The following is a 26,172-nucleotide window of genomic DNA, read 5'->3' on the forward strand; positions in this document are numbered from 1 at the left end:
TAGACCACTGTCAATATAAGTCTTGAATCACAATCTTTATAAGTGGTCATATGGTGGCATAGCCCCCCCCCCCCTTACTTCTAGAGCAAATTTGTAAGTGATGAGATAGCAGACCACAGTACATATTGGATTGGGATGAACATAACTCTTTTATCTTTGTATGTATCATGTTCAGTAAACCTGTCTGTATGTTTCATGGTATTTTATACGAACTTTGCCTAAAGATTAAAATGTATGCATCCCAGGAAATATCGTGAAATGTGTAGATGCTGTCAATCAAGAAGTAGAAAGGCATTTACACTACTGCAAAATCCTGGATGGATTAAGTATTATGGGGGCTTCTACAACCCGCCTGTTTACAGTATTCCTTAACAGGGTCTGTACAAATACTAAAGAAAATCTTAAAACTTGTGAGGAGCAGGCAAACAATGATACATTGACACTCTTTGAAAAATGCTTTTCTTTCATGAGAAACACTGTTGTCACATCTTAACAAAGCAAGACCAGAAAAGATACACTCAATTTTCTGCAGCGATTATGATGTCTGAACAATGCTGCAAGCAAAGTCCTTAATAAAGGGACATCTATCAATGGTATGGGACAAAATCAAACTACAAACATAAAAGAAGGCAGAAGGATATATATTTGTAAGTAGAGTTCACTGATACAGATTATAATTATATTGTCCAATTTCTTGTAATATTTTGATTTTCTTGAATGAGGATTCTATTTCAATATCTCTCGAAATACAATCACCCAGTAACTGAAAACTTTTAGCAGTTATCTTTCCCTTATTTTCACCAACCCCATCATGAATTTCTCTCATCATCTAAACTATCAGACGTGAGATCCGACAGATTACTCTTTGACGATCCAGTGTGGAATGCTAAATGCTAATCTATTCTCGCACACTTACTCATGGCAGCCCGGGAGACTAAAGCCATCGGAATTCCCTCAAATCTGCTCAGCCGGTCAACTGTGAAACGTAATGCTATAGATACACTCTTCTCAGCAATTTGTCTAAAAGTTTGAATTCTCATTCACTTCATCCCCCTCTACAACAATGGTGTCCTATTCCCATGTATGGAGAATGGGGGGGGGGGGGGGGGGAGGGCAGGGTGTGTTTACACGAGGATAATGACTTTCTTTGGATCATTTCCTCCTTGGTCTACAAAGCGTAGAGTGTCATCCTTGAGAGGTTCCCGCTTTGCACCTCCGTCACAAAAGAAACGCGGAACGGGACTGATGATTTTAGCAAGAAGCTCTTGAATGAATGGCCGTGGGAGAATAATAATGACAGTAGAACTTCCACGAAGATGACGTGTCTGGTTGAGAAACTATTCTATGAAGTCAAATGAAATTACGCTTATCAGCATTGCTATTATATTATTCTTTTTCCTGTCTTTATCCCACAGAGAGGATAGGTAGAAAAGGGAAGAATAGATTTAAATGAGCAATACGCTAATAACTATGTCAACAACAGTTGTATACGTAATCAAACCTGTCAAGGGTCAGAAAGGGACAGCCGTATGATGACCATTGGGGCCATATATGATGACCACTGGGGATAGGTGACTGACCTTACATGATGGACCTGTCTGTACTCTGTTTATATACTTGTACTTCCCGAGCTGGTAAATTAACACGTGGAGGACGAGTCCCTAGTATACTCAGGCATATGTGTCTTCGGGAAGTACGTGTTGTAGCAAAATCAGCCCGTCCTCAATGGGTTAAGATAAAACTGAAAATAATTTCTTAAGTAGGAACATGAGTTTTAAAAAACTACCTGTTACAAGAATTCAAAAGAGATATACTTTATTGATACCGAACTCTTTCTAATGGTTTCCTTTACAGTATGTTTCTATTTAATTTTATTTGTTGTTTATGTGTTTGTTTGCTCACCTGTTTGATGGGTATTCTGTGGTTACTCTGGCCTGGGTTTCATATGGCCAGAACACATTTTTCTCACATTGAAGTCAAAATGTTGTGCTTGTTTGCAAATCAACATTGGAAAAAAAAACACCACCACCACCAACAACAACAACAAACTGAAGGAGGGAGACACAAAAATCCTTCTTCTAAATTAAAAGGAAACCCTTTCAAGTTTCCAAGTGCTGCTGTATTCGTGGATAAATCATGGCATGATAATTAATACAACATCATCTGTAAAGTGACATTCCCTATATATCATGAATGATCTACCATATACACCATATATTCAGCGAGTCTACGTTTTCATGCATCGGGACTTCCCGATGATTTTGCGAGTGGTTAAATTCGCAATCGTGGGGTATTGTACTGCTCGGAGAAATGCAGCTGTGGGTGCGTCACATTTATATCGGGATCAGAGTCATTATTTTTGCATGGCTTTAATTTCGCGAATAGCACCTGACTTGCAAAATTCGCGAAAATAAAAACCTCATGAAATATTCGGCATAAAATACAGTATTCCTTATATATTCATCACAGCTTTGCACGTTACGATCTGGAAAGATCAACTTCTGCTCTATGAATAGGATTTGCACAGTAAGGGATTGAAAAAGACTGAGTAAGAGGCTGATTACAAGCTAAAATCTTGTCAATGGGGCTACTCAAGTGGACAACAATGAAACTGACCGCTATGGACCACTGGTCACAATGTACAGAGCTCTGTTCAGAGGTATAATAAGGTGCATGCTGCAATATTTTTTTTTTCTTCTTTTTTTTTGTTTGTTCAGGAATCCTTGCCTGATCTATGGCAGCTACATTATACAGCAGCGTAGGCTACTTCAATATGATACACACATATGATAAAACAATAGAGTGATGCTGAAACCTGTTGAGGATGGGCTGATTTTGCTACAACGTGCATTTCCCATAGACAAACTTTACCCAAGTAAACTCAGGACTCGTCCTCATCGGTTTGGGGGGGGGGGGGGGAGGGGGGTATTACAGGACTATCACAGTGGCAGGTAGAGAATAGCTGAGAAAATGTCAGAAGTTGCGTTCAGACGGGAGCCCTTAACCTTGAGGTTAGGAAACTTCGAGGTTAGAGCTTGTAGTTAGGGACCGTGAAGACGCACTCGTAGTTAGCAAACCTCGAAGTTTGCTCGATGTTTCGAGCCACGAGAAATCCTATGGTTAGCACTCTAACCACGAGCCGCGGGGGGTCCCCACTCGTATTTAAGCACCGTGTGGACACAAAAAACAATGAACTCGAAGTTAAGAGCGACCTCGCCGTGAACTCCAGCCCCCACAATTTCCCTCTGCTTCCGGGTCAAGCTCCCAAACGTACACCACAAATACACTACACGTGCGCCCGAGGTGAAAAACCTATGACGCACATCACAACAACATCATCTTTTCTTCCCATGCGCTTGATCTCTGAAACTGAACACGTCGAACTCGCTACTGTATTCTATATTCTTCTCCGACGCTAAAAAATTGTTTTCGGCGAATATCTTCATACAGCATAAAGTCATCAGTGCAGTGCTATCTCTGCATACCATGACAGAGGAAGCTGGTGCCGCCGGTGGGAAAAAGAGTACCGGTAAGCGAGTCCGACAGGGTTGGACTAAAGAAGAAATAGACACCTTGTTAGCAGTGTGGGCTGAAACTTCCGGTTTTGTGGGTTTAACATCGAGTGGGACCCACTCGTAGTTACGGGGGAGCAGAAGCTTAACCTCGAGGTTTCGTAACCTCGAGGTTAAAATTCGTCGTGTGGACACACGTCGTAGTTAGAGAGCAAGAGCTAAACCTCGAGGTTTCCTAACCTCGAGGTTAGGGCCTGCCGTCTGAACGTAACTAGAGAAAGAATGAAAGAGAGACAGACAGACAGACAGACAGACTGACTGACAGAGAGACAGACAGACAGGTAGAAAGGGACAGGAGCGAGAGAGATAGAGGGAGAAGAGAGGAAGAGAAAGTGACACGGTTTCAGCCGTCCAGATTCCTGTCCTGCCAATTAGGCCGATGACAGTTCTATTGGATGATTCACTCCCTTGATTGTCCACTCACCCAGCAGACACAAAGTGATAATCAGCAATGTAAATCAAAAGCCAGCTCATCACTGAGGAAGGTAACCCCCATCCCCAACCCTACCCCATCCCTACCTTCAATGACCACCCCAATTCAATGATCTAATCCCAGCCTTAAAGGTATCGTCACATTTTATGCATACACTGTATATGTGTCTAGGTCAGTTGTGTCACAAAATATTGTGCAATATAAGAATTTTGCAATAAAGCCTTTAAATGATATAAGGAGATATCACCGTCTTTCTTTACTAAACCATAACTGTAGACAGTTCAGTCTACAAACAAGTTTATTATATCTAGAGTTTACATTTTGTATTAACAATATTTAAGATTGATTATAATGATTACAATTTTTACTTTGGTTAACTCTAATCCTAACTCACATTTTAGAACTATTTTGAAGCACTAAAGCTGGGTTTTTGTTTCATCTGCAAATGGTAAATAATGCCTTTAAAGTTCCACTACAGCTTCGCAAAGAGGACCAAAAAAATACATCCCCTTAAAGTTAATATTTCACTTTTCTTTTGTGTAGCTACACAGCATACCAGCTAGAGTTTACAGTCTTAGTACCTGCATGCCGAAAGAAACATTGATATCAAGATTGATAAACAAAATGCATAAAGCTATGGTATGAAAAAGAAGATTACATGACTTCAATTAATTCTAATAACTTTACTACAAGGATAATTAATTAAGCTCTCTCTTCTCACACAGGTATAAATATATCCATGATATGCAAACTCTTAATTGTCTGCAAGGATCTCACTGACGGTGAACACTGTTCACTACACATAGTCCACAAGCCTAGACAAGAGGACAAAAAATGAAAAAAAAATGTACCTTTGTTTGTCTATCTTGAAATATTTTTAAGTCCCCCCCCCCTTTCGTGATAAGATTATAATGCTTTCATGCAAGAAGAGTCGCTGTTTCTTAGCGACTATGAAAATATGTTGGCAGTGTTCCCTGATTTGATCTACTATGGCAACCAGGATCATGTTCTCGCATGAACATATCCTCTCACGTCATGCAAGACAAAGCAAACACCGAAAATGTCACCGCGAGGTGGGTAGAACTGGCGTTACCATGCTGCAGAACGCTCCCCTGTTAGCAACCTTCACGGAGGTGACAGGCTACAACAAGACTAGCTCTGACTGATTAGGTTGATTAAAATCCTGTGATTTTTCTTTTTAATCATCAGAAAGAATGGTCTCTTATCAAAATAATGATCTCACCTTCATTAACCCATTGAGGATGGGCTGATTTTGTCACAACACATATTTCCCATAGACACTTGCCCGAGTATACTCGGGACTCGTTCTAAACGGGTTAACAGTCAATCTAGCCTACAATCAAGTACCCTACAGAACAAAAGTGCAAAGATTCACTGAACATACTGTAAAAGTGGATATTTTTTGCAGGACTAATTTTTCGTGCTTCGCCGGATAAGAAGAGTTTCACATGTTTTTAATTCTGTGGAATCAAGACATCAACTACTTGAATATAAGGCAAGCAAAAATATTTGCATGCTTTTATTTTCGCACTAGTTACTGGTTACGCAAAATGCGTGAAAATTTCCGCTTTTACAGTATATGACTGCGTAATCAAGAGATTAACTTCTGGGCAGTTCTGGCAGATAAACTCTTCAACTACCACAAGGGTACCTTAGCATACTTATTGTGCATTCCCATCCTGGAACATAACCTGTATAGACATCGCCTTCGTACCATAAGGGTTAACCGATTTTGCCATCACACAAGGTAGCTGAACAACTTGGTAAAAACCCTCTGACATTCAAAATACCTTCTTGAAAGACAAAAAAAAAAACACCCCAAAACATAAAATGAATGATAAATCTAGATCAAATCTAATCCAAGACTGCAGCAGTCCTGGTTAAATTCACTGCAATAAAGTCTTGAATTAAGGCTTGCATCTCACCACCTAGAGAGAACACACTGTGGGTGCCATTTCTACACACAAAAAAAAAAAAAATATTCACAGCATTCACACCTTATTGTTGTTAGAATTGCAACTGCAGTTTCCATGGCAATGGGCGGATAATACCAAATTGACTATCAGGGATTCACAGACAAAGCTAAGGTAACTTCTGCAATAAAATGAATATCACAAGAACTTGCAGATCTGTCTCTTTGTTGAATAAAACAGTCAAAAGAAAATACCTTCCCGGTGATATCGCTGTCCAAAATCTACTGACAGAGATCAAGATGGTACAGATAAAGTCTGGAAACAAGACTAAGGGGTACAGCTCATCAAAACTTCTTTTTTTTTTTTGCCACATTCAGATATAAGGACTGACTGCCAATGTGACTGATGTGTAATCATCAAATGTTTTAAGTGGCAGTGTGAATCCACAGACCACATCATCCCTGTGCAGTCAATACTGTAAAAACAAGAAATCTTTGCGTGCATTTTCATTTCGCGAGAGCCAAGATTTGTGAAATTAAAATGCACATGAAAATTCTTGCCTGCACTATACGCATTGAATGTTAGAGGCAACTCACAAAAATTTCATGCCGCGAAAAAGGCCGTCAGCTCCAATTCGCGAAAATTTAATGCTGCTGTACACTATACGCAGTGAACGTTAGAGGCAACTCGCAAAAGTTTCATGCCGCGAAAAGGCTGTCGGCTCCAATTCACAAAAATTTCATGCCGCAAAAATATTGTGCTTTACAGTAGATGGAAAGCCCCCATCACAACACTCTGCCCATATTACCTCGAAATGCGCGTGAAATGCATCAACTTGAGATTCGGTGACTGCGTTAAAAATCCGATAAAGTGTATGTCAGGGGGGCAAGACCTGCAGAAAATGATCCTCGTATGTACAGTGTTCGCAGGCTACCACAACGTGTAATATATCCACACCACCTCAACATCCGCTTCTCCTGTGAATGCTGTGAAAAATGAGACCAGATAAATTGGCCGAGACCAATGACACAAGAAAGACTCCCAAAACGTATTGTGTGCACGAGTTCATTTTCCCAGGAGGTCCTGGGAGTTCCTCCTTTGATAGACTGCTACCTAACATGTGATTATACCAAATGAGAACAAAAAAGAAAGAAAATAGAACAAAAAAGAAACAAGTGAAGAATAAGCATGCAGGACAAAAGGAATGCACACAGAGACAGGAAAAAAAAGGAAATACAGGATTCTGTCTTTGTCATATAACTGCAAGGCCCTCCTCTCTGCCTGCTTCCATGTCACGGTTGAAAGGACAAAGCTTTTCAGAGACCATGATTGGGGAAAAGCGGGGGGGGGGGGGGGGGGGGGAGAAAAGAGTCCCGTTAAATACAAGTTAATCACACGCACGATTTCACAGTTGATGTGGAAGATACAATGAAATCTCTAAGTGAGCATAATATACATGTATACTCAAATGAAATTTCCAAGTAGTGTTGATACCCAATGCAGGCTTGTAATGAGAGGGGCGAAAATAGATTCAGAAGTTTATAAGAGCGTTAATTCATACTTCTGATACTAAAAAAAAAGGGGGGGGGGGAGAAACACACCTAAAAAGAAGGGGGGGGGGAGAGAAGGGGCCTCCATTATGGTGGGAGAGCAGCGAATCATAAGTTGATTCACAAAAGGCACTGGGTGTGGAGAGAGAGAGCATTTGTAAATTTTCATCCCCATCTACAGGCAGAAGGTCTGGAAACATGATACGGTATTCAGTGACAGAGGTTGCATGCATCTATATTTCTATATATTTCTATAATTTATCAAAATATGGATTTTTGCCACTTTTTTAATCCAAATGCAGTTCATATAACTCCACGTGGTAAAATCAATTGATTCAGCAACCATTTTGGGAGAGTCCAATTATTTCTAATCAAACGATATACCAGTGAAGAACACAACATTAATTTTCATGCCTCTCTAGACACATTTAGGGAATGCAATATCAACAGTGCACCGAGGGCATATGACACTGTATGAGCAGGAACAAAGGCAATCATCACACAATATAAACAAAATTTCACATGTAATTCTTCTGACAGACAATCCTAAAAAAAAATGGGTTGAGCAGTCAAGCATCTTACTACAGAGGTTGGGTCTGTTTTTGCAGAGGTCGCAAGCGGTTAATGCACATTACAGGCGTGGCCTCCGTCTAGTACAAGGGGCATGTTCGTGGTTAAAGTAGAGCGCATGTATATCAATTACATTCTGATCCCAAATCTCTAAACAACAAACTGATTGGTAAAAGGAGATAGAGGACACAACATACTATGAAAGTATTCTTCCAAATACATTTGATCAGATCATAGCAATTTTGTTCTTATTTCTCTTAAAAATAGCAATGATGATGGCACTGTGATAGAAAACGACACACCTAGCATTATTACATTTCACAAATGAAGTTCTAAACAAGAGTACCAACAAATCTTGCCAGTCTTGCATAATATTATAAAAAGGAAAATCCAAATTTGAATTTCATATATACACCTCACAGAAATGTTCAATAAAATCACAGATTAAAAGGGAATGATTGGAGTATCACTAGAATTGCTCAATTTTATGATGCTTTCTTATGTGGCATCTCACCAGATACACCTCACAGACAAACTTAATCCATACATTTGGATCATCATCCAATCATCAAGACAAAGGGATGTCAGTTTATTTCTACATGTAAAATGACACAATTATATATTACAAGAAATGGTACAATATAGAAAGAGCAAGACAGAATGCATAAGTAACAAGAAAGGGTCTTAGAAAAAAAAAGAAGGAAAATCTATTTTCTTGGGACAATATGGGAAGCGCATCATGCTTGAACACCCCTTTTGTAGAACTGGGTGGTTACAGGACGGAGAAGTAAGGCCAAGCCTTTAAACTCCTGAACTTGGCTTACATTCTGATTTCACAGAGGTTGACCATTTCAGAATGATTCCCCCTCATCCCCCCCCCCCCCCTCCTTCCCCATCTCCTGAAGGAAATAGATTTGCCGGGTTGTCCCTTTGGACTGTGAATGGGGGGGGGGGGGGGAGATGGCAAGAAGAGAAAAGAGGTTTTCCTTTCTTTTTCATTCTGATAATTAAGAAAGTGAAGTAGCACAAAAGGTTCATTTGTGCATTGTGAGGGAGAATTCAAACAAAAACGACGCTCGGCCCAGCTGGCGCTTCGTTTTTCGATGTCATTTCCATCGGTTTCTCTAAAAGCGTGACTTTGATAATGTCTCTTCAGTATGGTTACAGCTGCTGCCTCGGGTTATGCCTAAAGTTTGGTAGCTACTGTTTGCCAGGAACCACACAAATACTCAATTGTAGAGCTCTGTGAATGCCCTGAATTACTCAAGAATTGATCTGTTTGATATCCATATTGAATTTGCATTACATAACAAAGTGTGATTAACAATCACAGTGATTAACATTATAAATCTTGTTGCTTTAATACAAACTATTTCCCTCTTCATTCTTTTTTTTTATGACTCATTTTGTGTAATATATTAGTCAAAACAAACCTTTCAACTCTCAAATGTACGAGTGTAGAAATAATATTCAAAGAGACTTACTGTACAGTTGGACAATTTACTTATAATATACTGAATGAAGCTCAATTTATTTCTCGTACCCTGCAGTATACAGACAGTTCCTCTTAACTGATCATTCAAATTCTTGTTTTTCTTTTCAGGTTATGTATTCACTTTTATCGTAAAGTATCATCTCAGTATATTTCCATTTGAGAAATAAGAAAATAAATGATATGGAACAAAACACAAAAGTACATTGCTTCATCAAATTATAATGTAAATCAAATTACAACGTACAGTACAACGCCATTTTTTACAGTACATTCATTCATTTTTAATGAAATAAAATGAAATGAAATTAGACTCAGAAATTTGTTAAGATGCTTCTTCCAGTGATGGTATGAAGCTCGAATGAATAGAGGACTAGACTCCTTGAACTTCTGATATTACAAGAAGTCAAACCGACTCTATGGGTAGCTGCAATAATGATATTCGATTCTTCAATTTCCAGATCATACTTCCATTTATATTCTGTCATGAGAAAAGAGAGAGAGAGAAAAAAACAACAACAACATATCTGTATTTAAGGTATAAATTCTTTTTATTTTAGAAGGTTGATACTCTGCAAATTATGATCATTCATATAGTGCCCTGTTTTGTTTTGTTTTTTCCCTGTTTCTTTACTGCCATCTGGTCAAATTCAGGTAGATTCCTGAGTATTTGAGTATGGCATTTTGTGGTTGTAACCTCTTAAATTTTAGCAAAGCGACATTAAACACATGCCACATCTAGTACAAAAGTATAAAGTACTTGTTGACTGAAAAAGAATTAAACACAGAAAAAGAGATATACATTGGATTGACCATTTGAAGGACCTCTAATCTCCTTCCCCACACCCAGAAAATGTACTTGAAGAGGAAAAATAAATGATACAAATTTCAATAATTTGCTCCTCAGACAAGAGTGCTCAAAGAAATGATAACACAAACGAAATGACAATCAACTTTAGTGTACACACATCCTATTAGGAAACGAGAAATCAGTCCCCGCCCGATCCCATATACCACATTCCATGCCGACTCGCACAAGAAAACAACCCCCCCCCCTCCTCGCAAATTAAAAGACAAACCTCCTCTTGAGGTAATTAAGATGTAATGAGTTTATGAAATATTTCCTCAGTGCGCCTCGTCAAACTTGACCCATTTTGAAGCCATATATCAATGCCTACGGTTTAGGCCTACCATTCAGCTTGTAATCCATCAACAAACGCTTCAATGGATTCATATTACAACTTCCATGAATGTTGTTCACTATGCACACACACACACACAAAAACAAACAAACAAACAAACAAACAAACAAACACACACACACACACAACCACTCTCTCTCTCCCTCTCTCATACACATACATACACACACACACACACACACACACACTCACAATACTCTAGAGATTCTTCTACAGGAAATACGGCTAATCACGAAGCAAGTGGATTCAGAGTGGGCGAACAAGGAGTCCAGTCTTCCAATTGTCTGTAATAACACCGCTTGACCACAGAACTTCCAGGGCATTATCGTTGTCTCCATTACACATTCAAAAGGGGGGAAAACGGGTTGTCTGTCTCTTACAGTAATCAATCACAGTAGAAATGGACTACTTCCCATTCTTGAGTTATGCCTGGGGCACTGACAATGGTTTGATGGCAATAATTACAAATGATGGCAATATCTTCATAAACAGACTCCTGCTAATATCAAAATTTTGCTCTCAACTTGATGACTCTTTTGTACTTCAAAGGGAAATTACTCCATACTGAAAACAACTCAATAGAGCAAACAACAAAAGAGTAAAAGTTTCAATAACAATGACATGACATAAACTATAGAAAGGGGTACATGCAACATCAACCAATCAATGCAGGAATTATTTGAAACAAGTGTGACAGCATTCCCTTTCAAATGTCCCATTGGCTTGCACACAAAGGTTTACTCAATTCCTTTTTAAGTCTGAAACACATTTTCATGAAGTTTTTATCCTTCCTGTTAGACCATTTTATAGTCATGTAAAGTTAAATAGCCATATTGACTTTATAAAGTGATAGTGTTAAAGTTGCTAACATACTTTTTTTTTTCTTTGCATGGGGGGGGGGGGAAGAAAGATATCAAATTTCAAGTAGAAGATGAAGGAATGGATTAAGAGTTTTTCTGTGAGTGCATATAGTAGTCATTTGAACAACATGGCAATGACAGTTCAATGATATTTTTTTTTTTTAATGATTGACAGTGTTATAATAATAATAATGATAATAATAATAATAATAATAATAATAATAATAATAATAATAATAATAATAATAATAATAATAATAATAATATTAATAACAATAATATTAATAATAATAATAATACTATAATAATGATAATACTAATAATAACGATAATTATATTATTATTGTTATCATTATTATTATTATTATTATTATTATTATTATTATTATTATTATTATTATTATTATAACACTGTCAATCATTAAAAAAAATACCTAGAAAATAAGCTGCTAACCCTCACAAAGAAATTTTGCCATTGGACACAACCAAACTAATGTATCTACATACATGGTCACTGGGATGTAAGGTGTATGTATATCTTTTCTAGAGTTTTCATTTTGGCAACTACAGAAAGATGAAACCTATATCATTATTTAAAAATCTATTTTGTCTCCATAGACAGTCATATTCCTAAACAAGGAAGAGGATGCGAGACGAAGTGAAGAGACTGGGACCGTCCTTATAAGACAGCCCTGATATAATAACACGTTTCCTCACAGAAACAGCTCGGGTTCCCATGGCAATGGCCTGGCGGTAGAAAAACAAGGTGACGCAGCTTCAGCCTCCCGCCGTGCCTGGTTTAGAGCATTTGGGCCTTTCCCCCCTTGTTTTTAGAGATCTGGCTTAAGCTGGGATCTCTCCTGTAATCCTTGCAAAAATTTGGGTTTCTACCACAGAGTGGACTCCCTTTTATTTGTCTCTCTCCCTAAATTTCTCATTCTGTTTATCAGTCTTTTCCTTTCTGAGTAACCTGTTGAAGATGAGCTCAGACTAGATTTCTTCGTTCATCCACTGCGCACACCCTTCGAGTTCCCCGTACTCATCATTCATGGGGCAACAGAGCTTTCATCCAGTCTGGCTCTTCTCTCTGGAACTCACTGCCTTTGAAACTGAGAATGGAGACCTCTTTCCCTCTGCTCAAAAGACCTTTTTATTTCAGTAACTGTGCTTTCTTTCAATTGGGATCTTTTCCTGAATGAAGCAATGTGGGAGGAGGTCTTACCTTTCTGCGCTAGGAGTGGTGCCACTGTGTGACAGACATGGCGCATTACAAGACTCCATTATTATTATCATTATTATTAGTTCACTACAACACGCATTTTTCATAGACCCCAGCCCGAGCATACGCGGGAGTCGTCTTCAACAGTAAATCACCATCCCCTCTTGCCTTTTTTTTTTTCTCTCTCTCACTCTCTCTCAGTCATCTTGTCTATGATCAGTTGTATTGTAAAGATGAGTCACTATTTAAATTGCAAGTTCTAAGTAGACACAATAGTGAACTTTAGATTTGTGATGTGAATGCTCAGACGATGCAGCCTCCCAGTTTGGATTTGATAGAAACAGCTGTTTCATGCATGATTGAGCAGAACACCATTTTTTTGCCTACTTAGTGTCGTCTTTGTAAGGATATTACGGCTACATTGTAGGATTACAACAAAAACAAACAATGCCCATGAATGAAGACTGGAATAAGGAAGGCAAGAATGGGAACTGCACAGTGGAAGCATAAAGGAAATTCACATAATATACACGTAGAAACATTGTGGCTCAATTTTACAAGCAGATGATAAAACTGCTGACTGAGCTGTACATGATAATAAAAAAAAAAATCATTTAGGTGCATGAAAAAAAACCAAACAAACAAACAAAGCAAAACACTCCAGCCTATAAACTTTTTAAAGATTACATTGTCATACCAGTACTGAAAAAAAAAAAAAGCCATTGAACATGTGACTCACTTTCAAAGGGATGGCCATATTTACGCAAACAAATGCAAACATTCAAGCAAAACAGACATTCTACATTGATTTCATAGTGAATGGTACCCGAGGTTCGTTTGCAAGTAACATGATTGAAAATTAGACTCTCCCAAGGGATTAATGGTGATCTTGAAGAGTTTCAATCACTTTATTGACCTACCTCGATACATCTCCTTAGGTCCCTGATTAGGCTCATTTTGGAGACAGAAATAGAGTTTGGCATTACGTCGAGGAGGGTCAATCACGCTCGAGATGGACGGCAAACATGTTTTGCTGGCGAATCAGCAACTTGTATCTTTAATGCTTACTTCCAGAGATAGGTGACCTCTGCACTTTTGAAATTGCTAGACTTTTAAAAAATGGGAAAGACAAAAAAGGAGTATTTTGCAAGACTTGCAGCCATTGCATCCAACGACCTTAACTGACTATTCATAACAGACACACAAGGTACAAATGCCTGATGTGACAAGTTTCAACAGAAAGGCTTTCTAGATTGTTGCTTTTTCTATTCTACTTTGTATGTGTGTTTTTTGGTTTGCTTGTTTGTTTGGGTTTTTTTTTTTGTTTCCCATGAGCAATGACATGATACTGACATAAATTATATCAATCAAAATAAAACAAAACAATTTTTACAAATATTGGAAAGTCAGATGTACAAAGGGAAGATAAAAAAATAAGTATAGACAGACAAACAGATAGACAAAGTGAGAGACGGAAAGACAGAGTGGGGGGGGGGGGGGGGGGAGAAGGGAAACCTTGTTTAAGAATATGTCCCTGGCAGAAATCTCCATTCATGTAATAGTAAACAATTAACAGTTAAAAGAACATTCTCGACTCTCGGAGAAAAAATCCTTTGTTTCAGCAGCCCCATCTCTCTGGAACGCTCTTCCACTGAGGATCCGATCAGCAGAAACCATTGAAACATTTAAAAAGCTTCTGAAGTCATATATGTTCGCACCTTGTTTTGGTTGAATATTCATTGAATTGCTCATCGGGTATATATTTCTATCTCTTTCTTCTTCTTCAAACTTATTATGCACAACTATGATTACAATGTATGTTATTCTCTTTATAATTATGTCCCTCTGCGCCTCAGAATAGGCTACTAGTGTAGATCGATGGTGCATTATAAATGCTGTACTTATTATTATTAAAGGGAGAGAGAGCAAGTTCTGTTATAAAAAGTAGGAAAATATATGCAGTGTTTCAATCTGACTAATAATTTGAACTCTCTATCTCTCTCTCTCTCTCTGCTTTTAAATACTTTTTTACAGGTGGGGAAGGGGAAAGAGAGAGAGAATGAAGAAAATCTTACTCCATGCCTTTTGAGGACTATAATTCTGAAGATGAAGAAGAATAATGGAGTGTGTGTTTACACGAACGGATGCTCGGAGGTGAACCTGCCCAGGAAAAACTTGCGTGATGAGAATTGGCATTGAGGGTTTTTCAAAAAAACAATTGAGGATGTATATATTGCGTGTTTATCTGTTCGAAACTCTCTTCCAATTACGCCGCTGTGATCACGTGACCAGCGCCATCGCATTCGGCTAAATAATGACTTCCAGCGAGACAAACAGTGCGATATTGATGTTAATCGAGTGTGGCATTTTTTCGGGAGGGCTGCTGGCTGAACTGCCACGCAAAGCCTAGCTCTGGATAGTCAAGTCAACGCGAAGGATTACACAAAAAGAAAGAAAAAAAATCCAGATTTTTGTACAAAAACAGGAACTTGAATCTGCACTAATCATAGATGGTTTTGATTTCCGATTCTAAAAGGAAACCTCTCGTACTTTCTATTGATTCAGGGTTCTTGCCATATCCCAATATTCAAAAATGTATTTTCTTTACCCATATAGGGCTCATCAATGAGTAATGTAACTGATACTTTCAGAATTCAATCAAGTTACAGTGTAATGCTAATATGAGTAATGGTTGTGATGAATAGATTTCTTCCGTATCTGTAAACTTCCATAACGGAAAAAAATATATATATGTTCCACCTATATGGCTTTGGTTTCACAGTGTACATGTATGTATAAAGCCTGGGTCAAATGATGGTTCAATATTATACATCAAGTATTCCTTTGAGATACATATAATGTATACATGAAGAGTTTGTTTGCAAAGACCGATAAGTCCATTTTTGAAGATTTTGAAGTACGGTCTTTGTCATAAAGTACAAAATAATACCTTTTAAATTATATATTGGTCACTACATATAATGGTATATTTTTTTAAGTTATGGTCAAAACCCTAAGCAAAAATTTTCTTATTATTCTCTTTATTTTTCATGACCTTTACTCGCAAATATCTCCATTTGGCAAATATGGACTAATCGGTTTTTGCAAACAAACTCTTCAAATACTACCACTTTTTCCCTTTAAATTGATTCCATTTATTTTCCATTTGTTTCAAGGTGGAAATCAACAAAGTCATGGCATGGATGTAACAGTATGAATATTATTAGATAACGTTCTAACATGTGAACAATGTGAAACATTATTTTAAGAAAAGTGCTACCATCTGGTTGAATTTCCTCCTATCCCCAAGCTGGCTGTTACTTGTTACTTTGCAAGAAAAAAAAAAATTCCTAAGTTTATCTCATGCACACACAGCAGCAGTCAATCACAGCCAAATACAAAGTATAGGTATTAATGGCACAAAAACTGCTTTTTTAGCATTCCTCCCCATTTCCAGCATTTCCATATACATACAATATTCTGTAAACTTACCCTACAACCTGTATATTTCATATTATGATGAAATTTATGTATTCAATTTCTATAAAATATATGTCTCCGTTGGAAATGGAAAAAATGAATGAATGGCAACAAGGATCGAAATAACAATAACAGAAATTGAACATTTCATTTTTCTTCACTGCTTTTAAAGCTGAGTGACTTCTGAAATCAGTTTGGAATTGTGTAATTGTATGTCAACTACAAGGGTAAGGCTCAAATTGGCGAACATTTAAGAAATCACAGATGTATCATCCTACATACATTACTCTGCATTCCGTGACTACTGTAAAATGAGGAATGTTCGCGTGCATTTTAATTTTGCGAATTTTGCGAGCGCCAAGATTCGCGAAATTAAAATGCACGCGAAGGTTCTTGTCTACACTATATACATTGAATGCCAGTGGGAGTTCGCGAAAATTTCATGCTGCAAAAAAGGCCGTCGGCTCCAATTCGCGAAAAATTTATGCCGCGAATATATCCATGTTTTACAGTACATGGGAAAGTCATTTATCAGAATTATTCTGAAGTGATGTCTCCTTTGGAAAGTGTTGTCAAACTACAGCATGGAAAAAAGAGAAATCTGAGGAAAGACACAGGTTACTTGCATTACCGTACCCTACACTTGGCACTCATTCAACTGCAGAGTACATGCCATTATAGGCTAAAAAAGCTTTTCTCACCCACTTGCGACAGAATTGTGACTTGCCGGTATGCAAACAGACAAGTTCATAAAGATGAACCATTCATCTGAATGCCAGTAAGATGTCTCACTCTTATTGGGCATGGCATTTGCCTCCACTGATTAAATGGCCATATTGTGATTTGATGTGCTCTGTTGCTATCCCCTTTTGAAGAAATCAATCAAGATGAGACTACACATGTATGGAGAAAATGAGAGCACAACAGGTCAAGAACTATTCTTATATTTGAAAGTAAGTTCATCAGCAAAGAGAGCAAAAACACATTCTTTCCAGTCATACCTCAATTGTTTCATCACAAAAATATTCTGGAAGTTTTGAGTAGAAATCCCCCAATTTTGCCTTGTCTTTTTTTTTCTTTTTCTTGTTTTCTTTCAGCTGCTTTTATTACCTCCACCAAGGGAGGAGGTTATGTTTTCGTTACCGTTGGTTTGTTTGTTAGTTTGTTAGTTTGTCCGTGTGCATAATAACTCAAAAAGCAGTTAACGGATTCGGATGAAACTTGCAGGAAAGGTTTATAATGATACAAGTATAAATAGATAATTAAATTTTGGTAATGATCCGAGAACTTTGGGGGAATTTATGAAGGATTTTTGATACTTTGGCAGGTAGGGTCAATGAACTTGGGAGTTCAGGCTGTGCGTATTTGAGGTTTGCATGAGCGCACTAAAGCGCGCGGTCTAGTTTCTGCCACGGTAAGATGCGCCGCGCAGCTGAGGGTTTATGACGTAACAAAAGGTTTCTATATTTGGAAATTGCGCGACTTTCAGCACACAATACTATGTATGGGTGCAAATCACTGATATCTCTAGATCTATGAAAGAACAAGATCAGTGGTGGAAATGAGCGGCATGTTTCGCGGAGGTCTGCGCTCTCAGAGTGCTTTTCTAGTTGCAAATGTCTCACCTTGACAAGAATGTAGTTAATTCGTTTTGCAATCTAAAACTTTTCAATATACTTCTGTACTGTCTTAAGAGTTTGAAGCACCATGTAAACCTGTCCATTCCACAGAAAAATCCCATACACTTTAATTATGTTACCATCCCTTAGAGTTCAAAGAATATATTCCATCCTTTGGGGTACAAAGAATACAAGCCAAGGTGATTTGTGGGGGGGGGGGGGGGGGTGAGAGTCACTACATCTTGTCCACTTCAGATTGTGCATCAATATACAGGTGTATAGGTCAAATGAAAGCTAATATTGTTGTTGGGGGAAAAACCAGACTCAATACTTCACAGCATCTTAACATCTCACATCATTAAACAAATATAGAATATGATGTCCAATGCTTGCATTTCTGTTTTTCACACATATTCTCCACCTTGTAGAGAAAGCTCAAATCCTGACCACTGTTCACATTCATTTAACATGATACTTCACCTTTGAAGTCTCTCTTGATTCAAGTGTGAAACGGGCATACCACAGTGATGGGGCAGTAATAAGGGTAGTGCCCTCACATCACATCATATAAATAAATCAAATTATCACCACAATTTCTCTTTATAGCAGAAACCAGACTACAGCATCATTGTGGCAAGTCTTCAAATTCCCTTCACCTAACTCACTCCGTACACCATGACTGCTTTTACAAAAGGTACATAATAAGAATAACTTTGAACAAAAGTATATGGCAAATGGATTATACTTGTAGTGACTGCCCAGCTCAAATTCCATAACAAGTCACTAAATGAGATTTTCTGAAATGGAACAAAATATGTCATTTGGGTTGATCGACTCACTCTTTTAAAAGTTTTTCTTACCTGAGAAGGTAATATTTTGTCAACAAATTGTCAAAATTTGACATTTTAAAACAAAACCCGAATTGAGATATTAGCAATTTTTATGGAATGTATATATATATTTTTTTGGTAAGGTGAGCTGCTTTCACTGGGAAAGAAAAAATGTTTTCATTGATATTTCTGCACAGCATGCCTGAGTAACCCCAGCTTTTAGATCCTCTATTCAATTTTTTTTTTCTATGAAACCGCACTTACAAGCTCTCTATTATTCTAATCACTCTATGAATGGGTTAGGATGATTTGTTTTTACTAAGTTATAATTTTTTATTTTTATTTTAGAGCTTACTATTTTAAACTATGCAGGAAAGTGGAAATTCATTTTGGCCCACTTCTTGTGGGTTTTGAGCTGAATGGTCATGTATCTGGCACATGGAACATATTTGGATGGACGAACATGACCGAGCAACGTTTAAAATATTTTGTATGATTCATCTGAAAGGAGACTCACCTTCTTGCTCTCTGGTTGGGTCTTCTTTTGAACTTTGCTCCTTTCTCTCACAGACAGAGCACGAGTCTTTCCTTGTAATTCCTCTTTATTCCCCGCTGAAAAGCGCTTGAAGAAACTGCGGCGGAACTTGACGCGCGTGCCCGGCGAGTCCGGCGGCACCGCCTGATCCGCCTCGGGCTCGTCGTTGTCCGCGTCGGCGTTCGTCGTGCTCGTCGGCGGGGAAGACTGTCTCCGGACCAGTTTCTTCTTCGGGTGTCGCGACAGCGGCTGCTTGCCGTGAGGCGAGCTCGGCGCACTGTACGTGGTGTTGTCCACCTGGAAACATTCGTGGTGCGAGAGCGTCGGCGAGGAGTGCGTCGAACTCAAACAGGGGTCTCCCCCATTCTCCTCATCGTCGTTGGCGATAATCGTCGACGTCGGGTCGTAAGAGTCAAAGAAGTCCTGTCGTGCATGGTTGGAGTTATTTTTATGTTCCACGCTGCCTTCAAACATGGTATCGCGGGGACCGATCTCGGGTCGGTCGAACGCCTCAACTTCCTGCATGGACCGATCGTCCAAAGTTGCGCACTCTTGCGACATCTTAGCATCAACGGCGGCGGTGGTGGTGGCAGTGGTGGCTGCTGCAGTGGTAGCGGTGTCCTGCAAGAGCGAGAAAGTCCTCATGTCGTCGTCCTTCTCCTCCACGGAGTGGTTGTTGTTGAGACTCTCGACCATCCTGCAGGGCGGCGAGTAGTGCAGAAGACTGTCCACACCCTGATCGGCGGCGGAACTCACGCTGGTGTTGTTGTTGAGAACCTGCCATGCCAAACAAACACACATGTAAATTAGATCAGGCCTTTACCACAGGCTAGGGTGTGACTAAGGCAGGGAGAGAGAGAGAAAGAGAGAGTCACAGAAAGAAAGAGGGAAAACACACATGCACATACACTCACACACATGAGTGCCTCGTTGTGAATGGTTGCAAGGGGGGGGGGGGGAAGCAGGGGAAGGGGTTCCACAAGGACATCAATATTTTTGTTTCACCCTCAACCTCCAGAGGGCAGTATAACTTTTCTGCCACTAGAGTTAAAACTGAACAAGGGGGATCTCTTTAAACCCTTACTGAATCTTTTTCCTGTGTTACAAACATTTGGTAAGTCTTTGCAAGTGCGATGGAAAATCAAGTGGTTTTTCCACACTAACGTTATGGCTGTTTTGTGACCCAAATCAAAATGAATGATCAGAATCTACCTTGTAACACCTTGAGTTGTGTGTAGGTCCTACATCTATTACAGATACATGTTATGCATCTCAGATGCCATTTTCTAGGCAGTGTACACACAGCATTAACCAACTGAGGACGGACTAATTTTGCTATGACACGTATTTCCCACATATGACTCCCCGAGTGTTCTCGGGACTCGTCTTCAACAGGTTTAAAGCTGACAGGGTATCGAAGATGGGGAGTGGGGATAAGAAACCTGTGAAAATTTGCCACTTTTCCTCCGAAGATATTCAAGACACTGACACAACTTAAATGACTTTACATGTATACCTCTGAAATTGAAATAATTTGTTTCTTCAAATTGTTCATTTATTGAAATATTCCCACATTCAAACATGGAGCATTTCATATCTACTCTTGTTAGGTATTATCATACTTTGGTCTTTACATCATGCAAGCCAACTGTTATATTGTAATGAACAACATCCATTGGAAGACGAAAAAAGAAAAAGAGGAGGAACATGTTTGTGCAGGTGGAGAACTTAAGTATGTTGCTTTTTGCTTTACCGTTTCCCCTGTACTGGTAATGAGTCGTGTTTTGCCAGTGATAATCCTCCATAAGAACAAAATCTAAATGTTTTATTAAAAAACAAAGAAACAAAGAAATTTAAACCCTAATACCCTTCACCGAACTTCAGCATCAGACCTCGAGAGAGCCATTCCCAGTGGGGAGGCTTTATTAACCCGTTAAGGACGAGTCCCGAGTTTACTCGGGCAGGTTTTGATGGGAAATGCATGTTGTAGCAAAATCAGTCTGTCATCAATGGGTTAACCTGCCAAGGATGATTTTGCTAAAACAAACATACATTTCTTGTAGACCTCTAGCTGAGTACATTCATTACTAGTGTTCAATGGGTTAATGTTGGTCTTGTTAAAATCTAAAGAATTTGTAGGAACATTAAACTGCTCCAACTTTAAATCTGAGATGAATAACCAGGTCATCTGTTGTGATCTCCATAATTTGTGATTCTAATATATACACACATATATATATATATGAAGAGTTTGTTTGCAAAAACCGATAAGTCCATATTTGTCAAATGGAGATAATTGCGATTAAAGGTCAAGAAAAATAAAGAGAATAATAGGAAAATTTTTGCTTCTTTTGACCATAACTTCAAAAATATACCTTTATATGTAGTGACCAATATATCATTTAAAAGGTATTATTTTGTACTCTATGACAGAGACCGTACTTCAAAATCTTCAAAAATGGACTTATCGGTTTTTGCAAACAATTTACTCTTCATATATATATATATATATATATATATATATATATATATATATATATATATATGAGAGGCATTCTATCAAAAGTAGACACATTTTTTCTTTTAATACAGCTGGACCTGCTCCTGTAAGATATTGAAAATATTGTATATTGTATCTGTCAAACTTGGCTTAATTCTACACACTTGACGAGATATCCTTCACTCAACACTTGAGAAAAGTTTCCTATTCATTTATACAAGGAATTTTGCAAGGCCATCGAATGTGATAATCCCTTGTCAATCATTGCGCTAATCGTGGCGGTCACCCTAGCAACTGGACTTGGGGCAGTCGTGCATATGTGCATGTCCATTTGCTATGTAATCACAACGAAAACATACTGACTAGCTATTTGATCGATAGCCAGAGTTGCACTTAGTTGCATGTTTCTAGCTCCACGATATCAGATATTTCCTCATCCATGCTGTTTTTGTAGCTCATCAAGAGTGTAAAGAAGACACCAAATCAAAGTAATCAGCATAGATCCTGTTTCAGGTGCAAGTGACGGAACAACGATTCTTAGCCAATGATATAGTGATTACTCGTCTAATACACGATTGACAAACACCTTCAGAGGCTCTGTTTACTGCAAAATGTACATGGCTTGATATTCCAGCAGCCCTGTCTGCATCAGCGAAACCCTCACAATTAGGACAAAAAAAAAAGTACACAAAACAGTCTACTGTAGACCACAAACTTTAACAGCAAGAAATAACAGAAAGCATTTAGTACTCTAACAATCATCTCTGTTGTTGTCCTAATTGTTCTCTTTTATAGTAAAAAAAGTACTTTTTAGAACTATATATATCATCCCTATCATTCCCGAAAAGGCAGACAGTATCTCACTTCATCAACTGCAATTGAATGACAGATGCAAAAGAGCATACATACAAATATGTTACAGATTCAATAGAGAACGCAATCATGGACTTGCTGGTATTCTGTCAGCCAGGTCTTTGGTGCATATGTACTCCATAGAAATCTTCAGGCCAAGTTTTGGCACTTGATCAGTAATATCATGCAGAAAAACAAAGAAGAGCAAGTGCGGTTTCTGTTTACCATAATCCCCCCCCCCCCAAGACTTCACAAACTCCCTCAAAGAGAAGGATCAAGTTTATGCTGTATTAAATAGTACATTGAGAAGTCAGTTCAATATCATTAATTTGCCATGCTTCCTGAGAGGGAATGCAGGGGATCTAAATGAAGTAAAGGAATGATTGGATGCTAAGAAGAGGGGGGGGGGGGGGGGGGGGAGAGGAGGAAAGGGGGTCCATGTATGCCTGCTCACATGGTGATGGACAGTCTTAAATCTAGAAACCGAGGATGACATGGAGAAGGAGGATGCGATGATGACCTCTTGGATGGTAGGAGCGGAAGGATGTGAGGGGGGAAGAGGGAGGGCTGGCTGCTTGGAGCGGAAAGCTTCCTCCTTTTTGTGAGACAGTTGTCTATCCCAAGGGACCATAAAAAAAAAGTTTAAATGTGTCATTAATCAGACACTGTCAGTCCGTGCAAATTAACATCTGATGTGTGACAGAGAGAAATAGTCCGACCGCAGCAGGAACAATACGAAACACGCTGAAACAAAATACTTCTGGTTAAAAATAGAGTGGCTGGTTCTAGACTTGATGATGAAACATTTTGAAGTCACAGAAAGGCTGACTCTACAAGTTTCTGGCACATAGCCAAAATGTCATAGAAAAACAAACAAACAAACAAACAAACAAACAACCATATATTTGTCAAACACATTGCCTTTGCGATTACATTACAAGCCTATATATACAATTCATAATATACTGTGTCATATCGAGTTGAAGAAAATGTTTAAGGAGAATGAAAACCCAAAGATAGAAACTTAACAAAAATCCCATAACCTAAGAACAGATTGCCCAATTTTTCTCAAACTTTCACTGACAAACAATTGTATCAGTGTCTTATGATTCAAATGACAAATACCCAAACAAACCTAGAATCAAACCTAACATTTAGAGCACTGCTACATTCAGTCACCAAATCTCCAGACTCAACGACTCTCCTCTATGATAAATTTCACTGAGACTGTTCACAATTATGACACGTACTGACCAAACGAAAGAAACATCAAGTGCAATATTCCTTTATGGTCCACTTCTGGCTATTGCTTGTGAGTCTGCAGACACCAGTCCCTTGGACCCAATGGAATCACTCTGGAACCACTCTATTTTAATACCCCGCCTTAAAGAAATTCAAAAAAGAAGGAGGAAAAACAATGCAGATTCCTCCAACCAAAGTTGTCATTCATTACGTAAACTTGGCTCCCAGCAGAGTTTGGATCCATGGAGAGATAATTCTTGAGGATAATCCAACTTCGCTGATGCTGTGTCTCCATTCCTGGTACCATCGTCGGGTCAATGGTAACCCAGTTGAACAACCCGGGATCCTCTTAGCCAATGGATTATCCTACTGAACATGGGATTCTTTTTCCTTTACTTTGTTACCTTCTCCTTTTCTTCCTTAACTTTCTCCTTCATCTTCTCCTACTCCTCCTTGTTTTCTTTTTCCACCAACTTTTCTTTTTCCTCCTCCTGCTTTTCCTCTACTTTTCCTTTTCTTCTCCTCATTTTCCTTCACCTTTTCTTCTCCTGTTTTCCCTTTTCTTTAACCATTTTCTTTTCCTCCTGCTTTCCTTCATCCTCATCTTCTCCTCCTTCTCATCTTCCTCTCTTCTTTTTCTTTTCTTCCTCCTCTGCATAATTTCATTCTCATCCTCTTCCCTCTAATTGTGCTTCATTTTATTTTCCTTCTCAATCTTCTCCTTCTTCTCAATCTTCTCCTCTTCTTCCTCCTCCTTCTTCTTCTTTTTCTTATCATTCTCATCCTCCCTCTTCTTCATCTTTCATTTGGTCTGATCTGAGAGTTTCTGCTATGAATATGCCATTCTTGAGCTACAGTCTTGGCCCGGGGAAAAGAACTTGGCCTCCTCACCAAAATTAGCTACCACTCGAGCATCTTCAAGGAGGTGAACTTTTTTTGGAGACTTACAATGCTTGGTAGACATCAATTGTACAATGCCCATCTTGACACACATGCCTGATTCTAGCTACCAAACAGTGAGCAATGACTATGGCTTGCCTGAATCGTCCGGTGTGTTTGGTCTTGCACTAACAAGCCTGAAAAAAAAAAAAAAAACACCACCTCTGAAGGAATATGATAACTAGTCATGTAACTGGCTCACATTCGATGCCCTTGCTTGCTGTATGTCCCTGCAAGGCACCGATTAATCCACACGGCAAAATATAGCTCCATCACTTTACGCAGGGAGCTTTGGGCTTATTGGGCATCTAAGCTCATAAATCTTCGCCCTGCAGGGAGGTAACCATGGCGACTGCACAGATGCAGTCTTAGCTCAGTCTACTTGTGGCGCAGGCGGCTGATGCGCTTAAGCTCCCAATCCGAGGAGCAAATCTGGCTGCCAGTGGATGATCGGATGAGGAGTGGATGCGGTTACCGTGGAACATCGCTATGTACACATCTTCCCACTGAAATCCAGAGTACCAAATCAAGTTTGGATCCTCTTGTCCCATTTTCCAATTCCCAGGCAATGGGGATGAAGGGTGGAGTGGGGTTAGGATGATGCAAGGCAAAGAGTATGGCAGTATGACTTGGTAGGAAAGCCTGTGCACGGCAAACATAATGCCATTATGATGTTAATAGTGTCTTCACAACACCATGTAAAACATACTTCATTCTAATCCTTCTGTCTCCACCACAAGAGAAGAACACCAAAACTTTGGAAAACTTTTTTTTCTCTAATTCTTTTCAATTGTACTTTTATTAAAAAATATGAGTATAAACAGAATGTAGCTACATGTATCAAACGAATACAAATATACTGAAATTACTTTTTAGGCACAATAAAAAATTTGAAGCATGGACGAGGTGCAGGTCGTTATTATAAATGAAGTAATCACATGTTTAGTCCAACTGACTGGAATTCATATTGTCAGGACTGTCATCTACAGTTTATTGAATGCCTTGGTCCTACAAAAAGTGCATGTTAGTTCTGAGAAGTCCCTGTCTCAACTTTCTATGCCTTGAAGGTGCCAAGTCAAGTTTTGAGGGGTCGCTTCCTCGCCTCCCATTTGAAGCTTGTTCACTTCCCATCCCTCCTCACCACCCCTCTTCCCCCCTTTTGGCACTGCCTCACCTCCCTTGAACACCGCCCTTTCCCCTCTCCATCCACATTACCAACCCTTCCTCTGCCCTCTTTTATTGTCAGGTCGGTACTCCTCATCATGGACTGACAACATGGACCCTCTTCACACTCCCACTGGCTACATCCCTTCTATCTAATCAAATGCACCCCTCATAACCAC

General features: G+C 38.9%; 1 protein-coding gene across 1 annotated transcript in view; it reads right to left on the reverse strand.

The window, feature by feature from the left end:
- Window positions 1–26,172, reverse strand: part of LOC140241107 (uncharacterized) — a 189,200-nt gene that overhangs the window by 125,232 nt on the left and 37,796 nt on the right. The window contains exons 2-3 of the mRNA XM_072320875.1: window positions 23,103–23,262; window positions 19,279–20,073 (exon numbers count right to left, since the gene is read on the reverse strand). Of these exons, the coding sequence (XP_072176976.1) occupies window positions 19,279–20,073; window positions 23,103–23,262 (955 nt within the window). The remainder of the gene's footprint in view (window positions 1–19,278; window positions 20,074–23,102; window positions 23,263–26,172) is intronic.

Source organism: Diadema setosum, chromosome 17, assembly GCF_964275005.1.
Source record: "Diadema setosum chromosome 17, eeDiaSeto1, whole genome shotgun sequence".
Lineage (NCBI taxonomy): Eukaryota > Metazoa > Echinodermata > Echinoidea > Diadematoida > Diadematidae > Diadema > Diadema setosum.